Here is a 17,759-nt window from a genome sequence, read left to right on the forward strand (position 1 = left end):
TGCACCACCCCCAGGCACCATGACCCTCTGCAAAATGTCTTTTCCTGTTTTACTTCCCACGGAGCCCAGTGCCGCCACTTTCCGGGGGGCTCACAGCTGCTCTGCTGGGCACAGGCTGGCGTGCTGTTCACTACCAGCCCTGCTTCCTCCTTCCTAGCAGGATCCAAGCGCACTCTTGGTTATCATGGAGCTTGCTCTGGAGGAACCCTCCCATCTCCCCATCCCCTCTCATTGCGTTAATGAGGCAAGGACACCAGAGGCAACAGCAGGCTTTATTGGAGTCGGGGTGGAGGGACGTGGGCAAGCCCCAGGGAGAGCCAGGACCTTCCAAAGGCTGCACCTCCCACGTCCCCCGGACGCGTCCAGAGGGCCTGAGGAGCGTCAAGTCATGCCCACAACAGGTCCCCAGCCCCAGATTTAGAGCTGGGCCTTCACAGCCAGACTGGAGGGTAGTGTCAGAGGCGCCACCTGGTGGTGTCGGAGACGCAGGCGGGAAGGAGTTGGCGGAGATCTGTGGAAGTTTGTCTTAGATGCCACACCCCGGTGACAGGGCGAGTCCTGAGAGGAAGAAGGCCCCCAAATCTGGGGAGGGAGTTGTCTTCGGGGGTAACTACTTACCCCAGTTCTTCTGAGACCAGAAACGTTTTGCTTCCGGGTAAAAGCTTGGGCAATCATTCCATGTGTTTTGTGGTTTCATTTCAAAAGGAGATGAAGTCCCAGTGGGCAGTGGATTGAGTGGACCCTCAAGACTAAAATGCAAGACGGTAAACAGGACGAACGTCCGAGAAGGGAGTCCTAGTGGGTACAACTTTTCTTCAAGTGGCTTCAGCCTGGACACTGAATGGTGGTCTCCCCTCAGACCCATGGGGCAGGTTTTCCTTTCTCTCCACATGGGTGGGCTAGCCGGGGAAGGGAGCTCTTTGTTTCCAAAATTTCTCTTAAGTGGCAGAGCTGTGCCTTCCTCTCTCCCCCCATTCCTCTTTGTCCTTATTTTCCTCCCCTCCTTTCCTTTTGCTCTGCAGAGTCTAATCACAAGATAAGGGGCATGGTCAGGAGGGGGGAATGGGTTGTCTTGTCCCATTCCCTCACCCCACCCCATGCCCACTACAGACTTCTTCCCTGCTTCCCCAGCCTCCCGACCCCCTGCAAAAGTAGCCTCTGGTGGAAGAGGCCCACTAGTTGCATGGTTAAGATGACCCGCCAGGGCAGCCCTGGTTTGGGACCACAAAGCCAGCGGACTAGTATCCTGAGATGAGCCTCCAGAGACATCCCGAGTGGGGCACATGGCAGATAATGAGTCACAAAATTTCACGGCTCAGCAGGTGGTCAGTAGCTCAGAGCTAATGCAGAGGAAGGCACCTTTTAACATGGTAGGTCCAAGTTCAAGTACAGGGTGTGCACTCAGCAGGTGACTGCTGACTGATGGGTGGAGGGGTTCAAGCTGCCTAACAGGCTGAGATCTCTCTCTCCCTCCCACTCAGCACCGTCTAGGAAGGGTTTCTCCAGGACGTGGCTGGGGGACTCCGTAGGCCCTTCCTGGTCAGTGAAGAGACTTCTGAGGCCCAAGGGAGGGGCCCGACCAGGAAGGGCAAGCCGCCTTTCATTCTTTGCCCGAGGGCCGCTGATGAGAAGGGCCAGCTCTGGGTGGCAGGCAAAGAGAAGAGAGGAGATCCAGACCAGTCCAGCTGCTTCCATCGCCTACTCCACCCCCTCCGGTTACCCCACCAGTTTGCTCCACTGGATGGTGCTGAAAAAGGGGTGGGACTTGAGTTTGTTGACACCGCCTCTTCCAGCGCCCAGGCGCCCGGAGGGCTCAAACTGCAGCAGCTGTGGAGAAAGGCCCAGTCAGCACTGGGCAGGCCTTCCCAACCCCGTTGCTCCCTGCCAGCCCGGCCCACAGAACCCCCAGTGTTACCTTGGCAGACATTGGTGTTTGGCCACCAACATCTAGAAATTTGTTGTCCCCATTAACCTCCTGCACCCACATCAGACACCTAATACGCTGGGCGGCTTGTTCACACACAGGGTCTGTCCTCCCTTCTGTCCACCCTCAGGCCAAAGAAGCCGCCTGCTCCGGGCCGGCCGCACCTCACCTCAGTCAGCAGGGAGGCCGCGGGGCAACTGAGCCACTCGGGCAGCTGGAGCTGGGTGTGGGGTTGGATTCCTGAGGGGTGGCTCTGGGACAGCGCCTGGGAAGACACACGGGGCGACCCCAGGAGGGTCTGTACACTCCAATGGCGGCCAGGTTTTATCTTTTTCCTCCTTTGTCACATCTCATGGGGATGATGATGATGCTGATTGTTGCCTCTTGCTTTGGATCTACTGCATGTCAGGCTGTGGAGGATGCCTGAGACCCGTTATCCGTAATTTCCACAACAACCTTCAGAGTAAGTATTATTACCCCAATTTTAAAGACAAGAAGCAGGCTCAGAGAGGTCAAGGGATTTGTGCTGAGTTCAAGGTTTGAACCCAAGTCCCTCTGGCTCCAAGCTTGCTAGAAACATCGGCCTTGGGTTGCAATCAGGGCAGGCACTCTATCAGGAACAGCACCGAAACTTGTCTCCTTATAGAAAAAAAATTTCCACGGGCGACTCATTTGACATGGCATGTTACTGTCAGGGCCAAGGCAGGGCTGTGGCGAGGGAAGAAGGCAGGACCTCTCTGTGCTCCAGAAGGGTGCAGCTGCAGGGAGCAGAGAGGTCTGTCTGGAGGTCAGGAAGAGAGGCAAGAAGCAACCAGGAGGAAGGCCAGGAGCCCTGATCTGGAGAGGTGGTGGGAGGCCAAGAGGAGAGAGCCACTCTGTGGGGCTGTGTGCAGCCAGGGCTCTCAAAGGCCCTGGCTACAGGACCAAACCAGGAGGGAGCCAGGAGGGCTCAGTCAGATCTGGACTTCCGGTCACACTGCACCCACTCGGGGCATTTCCTGCTCAAATGCCGTTTGACCTCTCCCTGCTGCCTGACCTAACCAGCCCCAGGTGTGGCGTTGAGCTCACGAGGGGAGATGGAGGGCGGAGGTCACCATCCTGAGCAAAGGGTGCTTTGCCAGGGGAACTTTAAGCTCTGGGTTGACCCAGGCTGGACAGGGCAGCTGCCAGCCTGGGATGAAGGAGGCCCTCTCTCTGGTCTTCCAGCCAAAGTCTGGGGGTTATAGCTCTGAAGGGTGTGGGTGCGGGGAGTGAGCAGCGGGGAGAGGAGGCTTGGGGGATGATCCAGTGGCCCTCTGCGTCAAACTCCACCCGCCCTCCAGATCCAGGCCCGGGCGCTCTCTCCCAGAAACCTTCCCTGATCATCCCGACTCAACTCCCGCTGAGCTTCAGCGACACCCACCGAGGCCCTACACCCTGCCCACACACCGCTCACCATTCCCGTCAGCAGTTCATACAGCAGAGACCCAAAGCTCCACCAGTCGCAGGCTTCGGTCAGCTCAGAAATCCCACCCACCTCTGTGGGAACAAGAACATACGTGTCTCAGTCTCGCCCGCCCAAGGAGCCGGGTCTCCCCTCCACTCACCCTACCCAGATGGCCCAGTTCCCTCTGTCATCCTCAGCCCGCTGGCTCAACCCACATAAAGACACCCAAGGGCCACCCCCTACCCCTTCCCTTCTTGCCTGGGGCGCTGTAGAGTTTGTCCAAAGCCTCCCTGCAGCACTGGGGCTCCACCTCTGACCACTGGCCGAAATACGTGAGCCGGATGTGGCCTTGTCATGCAGTGCATGCAGGGAGGAATAAAAGGGGACAAAAAATTGCTATTAGTCATCTTGGAGCTGCACAGGCGTGAGGCAGGGGACTCCAGCGCTTCTCCCAACAGCCACAAGGCAGGGGCCAGCGGCTGCGCTGGGCAGAAGCTCCCTAGGGGCCCGCCCCCCCACCCCACCCCGAGGCCCCGAAACAACCTGGTCTTCACAGGAGCCTTGCCCTGAGCTCATTGAGGGAAAGGGTTTGTTTCCCAAGCTCAACCCTGGCCAGCCAGGCTCAGCAGAGTCCTTCCTGAAAAGGCCGGGGAGGGGAGGCAAGGGAAGAAGCAGATAACCTCTGCACCCGCTTGACTTTGGGGAAATTTCCTTCTCTGTCTTGAGGCTTCGGGGGCCTCCCGCCGGAGGGGTGGGGTAGGGTGAGGGCCCACTCTTCTGCCCCTGGGCCCAGGGCTCCTACCTGCCTGGTCCAGAAGCAGGTTCCGGGGATTGAGGTCCCGGCACAGCACCCCCTGCTCGTGCAGCGCCTCCAGGGCCACCAGCATCTCGGCCGCCCACTGCCTCACCTGCTCTTCCCTCACACGCCAGGCGGCCCCACCGGCTGAGGGGCGGCTCCGACCTCTGCCTCGGCCACAGCCCCCCAGCACCCGGCCGGCCCCTGCACGAACCCAAGGGATCCCCCGAGGGGGCCCCGGATCAGACCTCTGGCCGGGCCCCCGCCCGGCATGGTGGTGCAGGTGGCCCCCTGGGGCCTTTGGAAGGTCCCAGGAGCAGGAAGGGCCGGTCCCGGCTGAGGGTTCACCTTCAGCCTCTCTCTGGGGTCTGATGGCTGCGGCCCCCCTGGCCGAGGTAAGGCTCTGAGAAGTCCGGGGGGGCTCCAGGGGGATTCCGTCCTGCAGGCAGGTGTGGCCAGGCGGGAGGCGAGCTGGGGTCCGGAGGCTGAGGCGGGAGTTGAGCTGAGCCTTCATCCTCTCCAGGCTGGAGCCAGACCTAGTCCCAGACTGTTGGAGGCACGGCTGGGAGAGCAGGTGGGACCACAGAGTGCCTCCTGGGCCGTGCAGAGGGTGCAGCAAGCATGGGGACGGGAGTAAAAGAGCGTGGGGCCCAGGTCCCTGTCCCACTCCCGCCCCACCGCACCACCCCCCCCCGTCTTGGGCACGGACCCTTTGCCTTCCAGGTCCTCACCTCTGCTTCCTCCCCTCCCTCAGCCTAGGGTGCCCTCTCCCCTCCTCTCCACCCACCTAAAGCAGCCCCAGCCTCACAACCTGGCACAAAATAGGTGCTTAACCCCTAAGGAGATGTAAATTATTCTTAACGTCCTTGGTCTAGGTGGTGGGTTCGCCAGTGTTCAATGTATTATAATTTTTTTAAGGGAGAAAAGCGTAATGAAGCTTAAGTAAGTAAAATAAAAACAAGGCCAGGCATGGACCTGCGATGACTGTATGTCATGACCCAGAGATGTGTACCTCATTTAAAAACAAAATCATAGCTGATCAATAAATATCTGCTACGTGACCCAGTTCCTGTCCTTACAGCTTCAGCACCATCACCCCACGGGGCCACTCTGAGGGGTGGGCACAGACTAAAAAAGTGAAAAGAGCCAAGACTGGAGGAGAGGGTGACAAAGGGGACATCTGCATAAATGCCCTCTCACCCGCCCAAGATGTGAACATCCTCCCAGGATGTCCCCTGCCCCCCCTGGCACCACACAGAAGCCCCCAGCAGCCATCATCCTCCAGGAAGCCTAGGTCCCCTGGTCTGTGCTGGGCATCTGGGTTTGGCAGTTTAAGAGGATGAGACGGGACGACATCCCAAAGGCCTGAGGAGCTGACAGGGCCCCCTCACCTTGCACATGCTCCAGGTGCAGGAAGATGGAGTCCTCGCTCACAAAATACCGCAGCAGCTTGGTCATGTAGGGGACGCCGTGTGGGATGATGGTCAGCCGCTCCCGGCTCACCGCGTGGCACCTGGACAGGCTCTGGGGAGGGAGCAGAACGGGCAGATCAGCTGGGGACCCTCTGGCCCTCAGGGGCAACCAGATGAAGGGTGGGAGCCACGCTGGAGAGCAGCTGCCTGCCCCCAGTTCCTAACTGACCCTCAACCCTCTTTCCACCCTGGAAGGCAGGCCCTCCCATCTCTGGTCCAAGGATGAGGCAGTGTGTGTGTGCGTGTGCGCATGTGCACATTTCTGGGAGGCAGGGTGCATGCTGGGGGCAGAACAAACAGCTGTTGGATTTGGAGGAAGTGTGGGTTCCCCATACGGCTTCTGGGTAGAGGTTCCCCAGGGGGTAGGGGTTTCCAAGAGCTCTGAGAAACTCCAAAGGGGAATGCAGAACGGCAGGGGGTTGGGCGGCACCTGCCTTCACCACGAAGGTCCCTCCAGTCGCTGGGTCCTGGACCAGCTGCACCTGCCGAGGTCCAGGAGGCACTAGTCAAGGCACATGCTAGTTCCCGGGACTCCACGGCCCCAGCCCCAGCCTCCCAGGGTCCTCCACCAAGGCTGGGCTGGGAGGCCAGGCTGTGGTAGTGCAGAGTGTACCCCCCACCGCCAAACTGACATCGAACCTGTCCTGCTCATCCACCCTTGTTAGATCTGCAGGTCTTAGCTCAGGTACCACCTCCTCCAGGAAGCCTTCCCAACCCTTGCGTTAGGCTGGGGCTCCTAATCTGTCTCCAGTGCTCTCTGGGCTCACCCTATCACACTGTGTCTAATTTTCTGTCTCCCCGCTGGGCTGTGAGCTCCGAGAAGGCAGGGACCACATGTCCAGCTCTGTACTCCCAGAGGCCTGCATGGGACAGGGAGGTAGTCGGTGCTTCCCACATGCATGCTGAGTGGTCCATCCTGTAGGGTCTGAGGGTGTCATGGCTGGAAGGGACCTCAGAGCCAGTCACCTCCTCTGATCTCTTACTTTACAGGTGAAGAAGCCAAGGCTCTGAGAATGTGGCCCCAGTGGTGCCCGAGACCATGTGGTCTTGCCATGCTCCTTCAGGTCTCATCCCCTGCCCCCAGCCCCTTCTTTTAAATGGTCTTTCTTTCTGGAGGCTATCTTTGGAGGGCAGCCCACTCCTTCTCCTGTTGGTTTTGCTTGGAGGCAGTGGTCTACCAATTGCTGGGCAGAGCCTTGTTTGGAGTTGGGCCCTAGACTCATCTCCATGGTGGGCAGGGGTGGACCCCAGCCATAGGAGAGGACACGTCAGGGGAGGAAGGCGGAAGATTCGGGCCAGATGAGGGGCATGTGGGGGGCAAGGCCAGCACCCTGGTGTTGTGACTTCTTAGCTGTCAGCCTGCTCTGCACACGTTCCCCGTAGTGGCACATGGGAACCAGGCCCTGAGGCCAGGCCACAGGGCAGTGACGAAGGCTGCAGCCTAGGATTGGGGTTCAGATCTTGGGTGAGCGAATTGATTTTCTCATCTACCAAACAGGAATTACAAATGCCCACCCTCCCTTATCACTGGTTTGTTGAGGCCACCAATGGGAAGGGCCTTGGAGGATGTAAAGGCGGTGGGAATGTCAGTTACCACATTTGCCAAGTCACATGGCCCCTGTGAACCTTGGTCTTCTTCACTGCAAAATGGGTCATAGCAGTACCTCCTTCAGAAGGCCATTAGGAGGATTCTATTAAAGCAAGCAACTCAAGCACAGCAGCAGCCTGTGCCTGCCACATAACATTCTCTCAATTGTCTATAGTGACGATTATTAATATCATCACAGGGAAACCCCACACTGGCTATAGAGCATTTACTCTGTGCTAAGGGCTTTATCTAGGTCATTTCGTTTTATTCTCCAGCCCTACCAGGTGAGCATTACTAGTGACTCATTTTACTGATGAAGAAACTGAGGTTCAGAGAAGTTAGGTTGCCTACGGTCCCCCTGCTAAAAAGTGGTAGAGCCAAGATGTGACTCCAGACAGGCTGATCCCGGAGCCCTGGAGACATAACTGCAAATAGGGGCACAACCAGGTGACCTGGTGCATGCCTTCCCCTCTGGGCCTCAGTTTCCCCATCGTCAGTGAGATGCAGGTGGTGGACTCTGAGCACAGGGGCAGCAGGAGTGAGGCATCCCTTCTGACCACTAGAGGTCTCTCCTCCAACAGCCAGAGATGGAGTCCAGCCTAGTCCCGGCTCCTTGGCCAAATTTACGCAAAGCTTGAAAAAGAAAGAAAGAGAACTCTGGGGTCATTTAGGATAAAACTTGATAATTCCCACAAGTGCTGACACCCCGGATAATTCCCCACTGCCACTTGCCAAGTGGGATTCCCCTCCACCTTGTCTTGTCTTGGGCAAGTCTTCTCGTTTACAGCGTACAAAAAAACAGCAGTGAAGGTCGTGGAGGCCAGAAATAAAACTTGATCAGTACATTGAAACAAGTGTGTTAAAAAAGAGAAGAAAAAATACATATATACACACACATCTATCAAGAAAGAATTAGACCAAACCATTAACAGTGATTACCTTGGAATGAGATAGGATGGTGGGGAATTTTTTTTTTTTCTTTTCTGTTCTAAACTCCTTTCTCTTTCATGATATTTCAAAAGGGTAGAAAAGGGGGCATTTTCCCATTAAACCAAGCAAATAAAAAAATCCCCTTCCTCTTTTGCTCTGTGCTATAGGGCACTAGTTTGTCCCTTGACCTCTATGAAACTCAGTTACATTCTCTGTAAGACAATGATTAAAATGCAGCACTGTCCAGGGACTTCCCTGGTGGTCCAGTGGGTAAGAAAGACTTGGTGCTCCCAATGCAGGGGGCCTGGGTTTGATCCCTGGTCGGGGAACTAGATCCCACATGCATGCCACAACTAAGAGTCCGCATGCCACAACTAAAAGGCCGCACATGCCACAACTAAGAAGTCCACACGCCACAACTAAGACCTGGCACAGCCAAAATAAATAAATACATAAATACCTTTAAAAAATGCAGCACTGTCCAGTAGGACTTTCTGCCATGATGGAAATATTATATATCTGCACTGTCCATTAGAAGCCATTAGCCACATGTGGCTATCAAGCCCTTGAAAGGTGGCTGGTGCCACTGAGAAATAGAATACTTAATTTTAATTAATTTTAATTAATTAAAATAGTCTGATGTGGCTGGTGGCTACTGTATCGGACTGTACAGTATAACCCTTTTCCTCCTCAGGGTGACCGAGCGGGTTTAATGCAACAGCTTGGCAAACTAGAATGGGCCTTACGAATGTCAGGTGAGTATTGCTATCAGGAAGATGGAAGGCAGTTCTGGTGAAGGGTGCCTGCCCTCATCTTTTTAAAAAGGGAAATCTCAGGCTTCCCTGGTGGCGCAGTGGTTAAGAATCCGCCTGCCAATGCAACAGACACGGGTTTGAGCCGTGGTCCGGGAAGATCCCACATGCCGCGGAGCAACTAAGCCTGTGAGCCACAACTACTGAGCCTGCACTATAGAGCCTTCGAGCCACAGCTACTGAAGCCTGTGCGCCTAAAGCCCATGCTCTGCAACACGAGAAGCCACCACAATGAGAAGACCGCGCACAGCAACGAAGACCCAACGTAGCCATAAATAAATAAATAAATAAATAAATAAATAAATAAATAAATAAATAAATATAAATAAAAAGGGAAATCTCTTTTTAAAAAATAAAACCCACTGAGTTCTTGGGATTCGGGGACAATGAAAGCTTTGGTGAAACACATTAATCCTTCCTTTTACAACGTCCACAGTATCAAGGCCAGGAGGACTCCTCCTGGAGCAAACAAATCCAGAAGTTTCAAGCAGGTTCTCAAGCACTAAGGTCCACAGGAGCTGGGCATGTGAGCCAATGGGCAGGATGAGAAAGGGGCAGACGGAGGGCAGGTGCCCCATTAAATCGGGCAGCCCGTCCTCTGCTCCGGCTGACATGAATGTGAACCAGCATTTCCAGATCTTCTGATTTCTCAGGATAAGTAGGAAATCTGGACTTCTCTATGAAACCTGCCAATTTTTAAATGCTGATAACTAACAATAATTCAAAAAACACCCCTGTTTGAGCCAAAAACATGGAAGTGACTTGGCTGGTCTTCTCTTTCTTCCCCATCCCTGACTCAGGGCCTGGCTCCTGGACAAAGCTCAGCAAATAGGCAGCATTGTCTCCCAAGCCCCCCAGGCTCCCAAGAGCAGACCCTGGCTCTCCTGGCCTGCTGCCTGCCTAGTCCTTGATCCACCCTCCTTGCTGTTCCCTGCCACCCCCTACCCCTGCCAGTATCTCTTCGGCCCCGAGGGACCCCCGGCTCCCCAGCCCCTTTAACCCTCACAATGGGGTGTTTCTGGGGGCACTCAAGGCTTCCTGAGTGGGGCCTTCTGCTCCCACTGAGTCTGCGAGCTGCTGCAGGCTGGCACTGCCCTCCCACCTGCCTGCCCAGATCTGCCTGGGCAGAGCTGTGGTATGGAATGTGGTGATACTCATCCAGGCCTGGCTGCAGGGACCTGGGCCCAGTGGCCCCGACACCTCTCCTAATTTGGGGAGATTGGTGTTCCTGGGAATGACTCAGAAAAAGGAAGCAGGATTTTAGGAGGGAGGTGGAGTAGGTAAATTGAGTGCCCAAGAACGTATATAAAAAGAAAGAAAAGAGGGCACTCTCAAGACAGAATGGCTGGGCTTGGCCTGAATTTCTAATTCCCATATATGCACAGGCCTCAGAATATGGGATTCCAAAAATGCTTTGCACATGTGTGTCCGGGGTTAAATTCAAATTCGGGGAATTCTGTCACAGACCTCCCTCTTGGAGATTCACTGTGTACATCTGCATCCTAATGTAATGTAACTTTAACTCACTGTTTCCAAAACTTATTTGACCCAGAACCCCTCTCTCCCAAACACCACTGGTTCAGTGGGACCCACACGGGGAAACAGTGGTGGCTGTCACCTCCTCCGCCTGCCCGGGGCAGCGGCCAAGCCACGTGGACTCGCGCAATGGGAGGGAAGGGCTGGGCGGATGGAAGCTGGCTGGGCCTTGGCTGACAGACTGGGGCCTGTTCCAGGGACCTGGGAGCAGCAGCTGGAGCAAGGCCGGGATGGGAAGCCTGCTCGCCACACACTCTCGTCATTCGCCTTCATGGCCATCAAACTTGTATCAAATGCTTTAGCGTGTGCCAGGCCTTTCCCTCGGATCATTTCACTTTAGTTCCCACGTCACGCTGGGTGGGGCGGGGGTGGGTGGGAGGATCCTTACCCCACTTCCAGATGAGGAAACCAGTGCCCAGACAGGGAAAGGAGCTCGTCTGTGGCCACGCAGTGCCAGCCCGGCCAGCACTTCCCCCTCGGCATGTCGGGGAGCACGCACCGGTCCCCTTTTCTCTGCGGGCTCCCAGACCCATCCAAATCCCCCGTGAGTGCTTTAAATTACAGGTGCCTGGGCTCAACCCTAGAAATTCTGACTCAGTGGGTTTGGGATGGGGCCTGGGCATCTGTATTTTTAGGAAGCTCCCCCAGGGGATTCTGATAAACAGCCAGTTTGAGGGAAAAAACGCTTTAGCAAATATTCAGGTATCCCTGGGCTGGGGCGGAGAGCGATCAAATATTGGCTCAAATCTCATTTGACCCAACTTGTCCGTCCTTCTGATGAGTGTCCCAGGTTCAGGTTTGGCGGTCAGCTCCTATCTTCCTGTCTGCCCTGAATTAAGGGAAAAGATCCTAGATGGGGTCAGGATTGGGGGTGGCCGGAGGAGCCAGGAGAGAAAGGGCAGAGCTGCCAAGGCCCTGGACGAGGCACCAGCCCGCTTCGACCGTCCGCACAACGGGTTTCTGGAGATAAGCGCACTCCCGCCGCAGGAACCTCTGGGCTGTGCTAGGTAGGGAGACTCCTGGCTGCAGTCCTGGGGAAGTGGAAGTGGGGCCGGCAGGGCAGCGCGGGCTGGCTGGGCGCCCCGGAGGGAGCGGCTTTCTGCGTCTGAGCTGGCGGGCTGTGGAGAGGAGCTGCGCGCCCCTGCTTCTTCCTCACGCTTTCCTTTCCAGAGCTGACGGATGCGGGCTGGGGTGGAGGAAGGGTGCGGGGCCGCCACAGCTGCTCTCCTCCCCGTGGACCCTCTGACCCCTTTCCAACACCTGCCCCTCCGAATTATACGCAACTCCTCCTCCCACACCCCGGGCGGTGCTCACTCACCTTCTCGATGACCGCGACCACCTTGCAGCCCCTCAGCTGCTCTAGGGCAGAGCTCAGTGTGCGGATGGGCCGCAGCCTCAGGCTGCTAAAACCCTGCAGAGTCAGGACAGAGCCACGTAGCGGCCTCAGGGTGAATCCTCCTCAGCCACGACCTTCTCACCAGGCAGTGGGCAGGGCCCCGGCTGCCAGGAGAGCAGTGGCCACAGAGGGCAGGACCGGGGTACAGGCAGGGCCCACCTCACAGGGACAGACTGAGCAGAGAAGCAGGCCTTGGTCCAGGGTGGCCAGGCCACCCTCTCAGCTCGGTCCCCACCTAGTCCTCCTCCCAGGCCCAGGGAGTTCTCAGGGCTTCAGAAACCCCCTCTCAGAAGCCCCGTCCACAGGAGGCAGATGTGCCCGGGGAGGGGGGAAGTAACCTGGGAACATGTGCGTCTTGGGGAACACGCCTCGAAGACCAAGGCATGTGGCCCAGGCACCTGTTTTGGGGGAAGCAGCTTACAAGGTGCAGCAAGCCTAGAAGGGGTGTGTATGTGCACACCTGTGGGCTTGAGAAGTGTGTGTGCATCTTCAACCCTTTCTGAGTGCCCCCTGGGTCAAGAAAAGCCTTATGGGGAGAGGACTTTTGCACATTTATATATGCACATATTCCTGTGTGTGTATATGCATGTGGGTATTTGTGTCTGCTCCGAATACTCACTGCAGCCCAGGCAAACACAGAGAGATCTGGGGGCCTGAGTGTGCACATAGGTGAGCACGTGTACGGGCCATGCGTGAGGGTGGGAAGGGGTGTGTGTGTGTGTGTGTGTGTGTGTGTGTGCTCTGTGGGGGCGTAAGACTGGACTGGAGATGATTCACTAAGCGTTTGGGGAGGTGTGTGTGTGTGTGTGTGTGTGTGTGTACTCTGTGGGGGCGTAAGACTGGACTGGAGATGATTCACTAAGCGTTTGCAAATGAATGAATTACGGAGAGTGTGGGATAGAGAGGAAGCCAGGAGGAGGAGGGCAGGAGGGCAGCCCTGGCACACACACCAGCCGACCTGTGCTTTCCACCGTCTGCCTGCCGCTTGGGAGGGCAGGCGACAGCTCCCTGGCCTGTGGGGTGAGGGCCTCAGCTCTCTCCCCTCAGAGCCCTCAGGACTTTGGGGTCTCCTTACCGTTCCAGGGCTGGCTCCACTGCCCAGCGTCCTCTGCAGGTGGCAATTAAAGATCTCCTCCGCCCGCCGCAGGTACTTGGTAATTTTCAGCTTTACAGCCTCACATCTCTCCTTGTTGGGGTCAACTGTGGGGAGGAGGGGTCCTGTCCTTGGGAGGACGCTGGGGTTTGGGCTCCCAGTGCCTGCCCTCTATCCTCCATAGGAGGTAGTGCCTATTTCTGATGCTGGTCAGTGGATTCTGACCCCCCAACTGTTCTTGGGTCCTCCTCTGGATGGGAGACCAGCAGGGGAGGAGGAGGAGGGATGGTGGCAGGAGAGGTTGGGAACCACAGTCGCCACTCAGCCTACAGCACTTTACAGTTGGCACCTACTACCTCGCTGGTCACCATCACACCCTGGGAAGGGACACAGTGTGGATTTCCATGTCCGTTTTTCAGAGTAGGAGACAGAAGTCCCCAGAGAGCACACGTTCTTCTATCTCTGATGCCCAGTGTGAAAGAGGCCAGAATGGGGATCAGGACTGGAGGGTAAAGGAAGTCACTGGACAGGCATGAAGCCCAGGTATTGAGAGGTCTCATCGGCGGAAGGGTAGGAAGCGTGAATTGGGGCCTGACTCCTACCCCCAGCCTGGCCACCAAGGCCCTCAGGGGTCTCCAAGTGGCCTCAGAGCCAGCCTCTCCCCCTACTTGGAAATGCCTCCCTTTTCCCTGAATAGGCCTCCCCTCTCACCTCCAGGCCTGTGCGGTTCTCCCTCCGGAGCCCCACCCAGCCCTTCAGCTGGACAACATGCCCACCATTCTTCAGTCCTCAGATTAGGGTTTTGACTTTTAGAAAATGCCCTATGCCAGCCTAGCCTGGCCTCAGTTTTCCTCTTCCCTCCCTTCACTTCCTCCTCATTGTTCTTGCCACCTGGGACTATAATAGTCCATCATCAACTCATCAATCTCCCCCCATTAGAATGCAAGCCCCCAGAGGGCAGGACCACAGCCCAGCTCCAGGGGCAGGCAAGCTTAGTGAGCCGAGTGCACAGCCTCTGGAGCCCACACTGTTCCAACCCCAGCTTTGCCACTTGACACCTGTGGAGTCTCAAGCAAGCTACTTAACTGCCCTGTGCCTCAGTTTCCTCATCTGGAAAATGGGAATAAAAATCATTCTTATATATTTGGAAGTACATGCAAGAACATATACAGTGGTTTGTATTACTGTGAATGGGAAATGAGCTGATACAGGTAAAGCCCTTAGACCAGCGCCTGGTGTATAGGAACCGTTCGATAAATGAGAGCTGTTATTACTGTCCTTTGCAGAGGCCCTGCAGGGCCCACAGAGAGCCCTGCTCGCCCAGCTCAGATGGACAGATGGCGGGATGAGCCCTTCACCACTGGCCTCCATCCCTGCCCAGCCCCAGCCTCACCATTTACGCCTCGGAGCAGAACGTCCACGCCATTCTGGTAGTGGCTGAAGGCTGCCTCATAGTCCTCACTGACGTCACGCTCCAGGGCCAGCCGGATCTGTGTGGCTGCATCCACAAGGTAGTCGCGCTTGGTCATGTCAGGTGCCCCCGGAGTGACCCGGTTGCGAATCTGCTCCAGGTACACTAGGGCCTGGGACTGCACTCATGAGCAGGGCTCGGGGTCCAGGCCAGGGCCAGGGGGACACTCACAGGCCACCAGGCTCATGGCTGCCCTGGAGCAGGGACCTGGAGAGAGCAGAGGCATTAGGGAGAATCCTGCTGGGAGTAACACCCCATCTGCACCCTGGTTTCCTCCACTGAGTATTGGGAAGACTAATGCTCGCGTCCAAGGGCTGGGGGGATCAGAGCTAATGTGGGTAATATCCCTCACTGAGCCAGATCTTTCCTAAGTGGTGGTAAAAACAGAATAACATGCTTTGGGCTCTGGGTTTTTTGTTTTCAATTTAAATTCAGTTCATCGAGTATTTCTTGAGCACTTACTATGTGCTGAGCACTGGAGAGAGCTGAGGATATGCCTGCAAAGGGCCTCTACACACATTAAACATGGAGGTCACACACTCTGAGGCCGAAGCCAGGGCCCGGGGCCCAAAGGCCATTCCTTATACCGTTCCCTCCATCCTGCCTGTTCTCCCCTCCCTGCTCCTCCCATGGGAATCTCATTTATCTTTCAAGGTTCGGCTCCATGGCACCTCCTCGAACAGGATGGATTGCCCCTGCTTTATTTCATTTCCCTAGGTTCTGAGGTCAGTGTGGCCAGGGAGTGAGGACCCCCAAGGAGCCAGGCAGAGAGCCGGACACAGGGCTTGGCCTTAAAGTCTGCGGGCAAATGAAATGACTGAGTGGCAGATTCAGTGCCACGCTGGGTGGAGTTAGAGGAATGGGGTCAGAGCCCAGCCAGCCCTAGGGAGGGGATGCCTCTGGCCTCCTGGCTCTGCTCTGAGAAGGCCAGGAGGCCACGTGGCCTCCAAGGACCGTACAGCAGCTCCTCCTCCCTGAGCAGTGTGCGATACAAGTGGCCAAAGGGATAAGAGCAGTGTCTTCAGGAAAGGAAAGGGCTCAGAGAGAGGCCGGCAGAGCTGCCTTTGCCCCTCACTGCAGCCCCTGCACCTTCGCTCTCTCAGGCCCCATTGGGAAGGGGCAGGGCCCAAATGGCCAACTCCAGGTCATTTCTGCCTCTGTGGAGAGAGGGAGGAGAGAACAGGATGGGGAGTGGGGCGGGGAGGAAAACCCACATCGTGAAGCCAGCGGGGAGCTGAACCCTGGCCAGAATGCGGCCAGGAGGTGGAGGGAGCGGGGAAGGGAAGCCGCACCCTCCCCACTCGGCCCAGTCACCAGGGACATGCCGCTCTGAGTCCTGTGCTCAGAGGCACCAAGGCCGAAAGGGCGGGCTGCTCTGTGTCAGGGTCCGGCTTCCGGGGCCACCCGCCGGGCCGGGTCCTTCCGGGCAGAACCGCATAGCCTCGCCTGGACCCAGAAGGCGGCGCGTCCAACCCGCGAGTCCCCGGCACGCAAGGTGCACCGCCCCTCGGGGGTCGCCGAGGAAGGCGGGCTGGGGGAGTGAGAAGAGGGGGCATCCTCTCCTGGGGGAGGGGGGATGGAGGAGGAGCCGGGCAAACACCGTACCTGCCCGAGCCAGGAACTCGGTCCGCGTGGCCAGACCCAGCCCTGCCGCCACTGACCCTTCGCCCCCGCGGGGGACCTTGCACCGTGGGCGGCTGCTTTCAGCCCTCCACCCAGGTGCAGGGGTCTGGCCGGATGCAGCTCGGTCATTGGTTGCAGATGAGCTCATCCTCTATCCGTTAGAATAAACCACCAATCAGCGCCCGGCTCGACTTCTGCGGGGCCCTTAAAGCAGAAGCGCCCGCAAAGCGGAGCGCTGGGGGAGGGGGAGGGGGAGGGGGAGGGGGGAGGGGGAGGGGGAGGGGGAGGGGGGAGGGGGGAGGGGAGGTCCAGAATCTCTCAGGGATGCGGAAGGAGTTGCTTCAGAAATCTAGGCCGACTAAAAGCACACATGCAGCTTCCAGGACTTTTCTCATCCATTACTTCATTCATTTATTCAACTATTTAAATATTATGTATTGAGAGACTACTGTGTGGGAGGAGCTAGATGCCAAGATACCGCGACGGAGGGGACAGTCTCTGCTCATGTCTTCATGGGGTTTACAGTCTAGGGAGGGTTACAGGGATTAAAGAGCTAAAGAATACAGTTGATATTTCATTCCAGTTGTGATCAGAGTTGTGAGAGAGAAGCACCACAGGGGCCATGAGGCAGCAAGGGGAGTGACCTAGTCTGGGGGGGAGAAGACTTTCGGGAGGGGGTGATATCTGAGCTGGGCACACAGACCTCACCTGCACCCTAATGCTGCCTGGACTCACACTATTCTTCCCTAGTGCACTTGCTCTCTTCTAGATACCTTTTCATTCCATTCCCTTCTAATTCCCAACACCTCCCCCTCACTCAGCCAATGACCATGCTTCTTCCATCCCTTGAAAATTTAGGAACACAGACTCCTACCCTGCCTGCTATCTGCCTGCTGGCCAGGTCTGCATGCACATACCGTCTCCCCATCTCATTCGATAGATGACCCGTATGAGCCCCATCAAAGGCCAACCTTCCCCTTGGGATCAATCTTGTCCCGTCACCTACTCAAGGAACCCCCTCTGGTAATTCTCCCCTTTCTCTCCTACATCATTAATTTTTGGCTCCTACTGTGTCGTTCATTCCTATCTGAAACAAACATCATGCTGATTCTCCCATCTTGAAAACAAAACAAAAAACACTCTTGGCCTCACTTCTCTCCTGTCTACCACCCCAGGTTTGCAGAAAACTCCTCAAAAGAGATGTCTCCACTGTCTCCAGTTTCTCTTCTCCCACTCTTTCTTGAACCCACTCTGATGAGGCTTTCTTCCCTGACATCGCTCTGAAATAGCTCTTGGTCAACCAGGAGCTCCATGACCTCCTGGGTGCTAAACCCAATGGTCATTTCTCAGTCCTCACCTTACTTGACCTCTTAGGAGCATCTGACCCAGGTGACCACAGCCTTCTGTCCATGCACTTTCTCCCCAGGCTTCCAGGACCCATACTCTCTATTGCCTCCCTCTCACCAGCAGCCCCTTCTCTGTCCCCTGTGATGGCTTCTTCTCTTCCAGATGTTCGAGTGTGCCAGTTTTGGGCATCTTCCTTCTCTCTGTCCTTACTCACTTGATGAGGGATTGCACCTAGTCTCATGATTTTAAGTAGTATTCTTCCATATATTGATGATTCTGTATATCTATTTACAGATATCTTATATTTTCTGTATCCCTTAGCCCTCACCTCTCTACCAGACTTAA

The 17,759-nt window shown here is 56.2% G+C and overlaps 1 protein-coding gene across 1 annotated transcript; it reads right to left on the bottom strand.

The window, feature by feature from the left end:
* Positions 1-253: 253 nt before the first annotated feature.
* RPS6KL1 (ribosomal protein S6 kinase like 1) lies at positions 254-16,168 on the bottom strand. The gene is made up of 12 exons (XM_081227693.1): positions 16,050-16,168; positions 14,367-14,651; positions 12,956-13,080; positions 11,803-11,895; positions 7,633-7,839; positions 6,053-6,100; positions 5,538-5,670; positions 4,153-4,740; positions 3,609-3,698; positions 3,360-3,442; positions 2,094-2,189; positions 254-1,827 (listed from the first exon to the last, which is right to left on the bottom strand). Exons 2-12 carry the CDS (start codon positions 14,500-14,502, stop codon positions 1,717-1,719), a joined length of 1,710 nt encoding a protein of 569 aa, XP_081083819.1. The 5' UTR covers positions 14,503-14,651; positions 16,050-16,168; the 3' UTR covers positions 254-1,716.
* Positions 16,169-17,759: the final 1,591 nt, after the last annotated feature.

This window comes from Mesoplodon bidens (assembly GCF_964165515.1).
Source record: "Mesoplodon bidens genome assembly, chromosome: 3".
NCBI lineage: Eukaryota > Metazoa > Chordata > Mammalia > Artiodactyla > Ziphiidae > Mesoplodon > Mesoplodon bidens.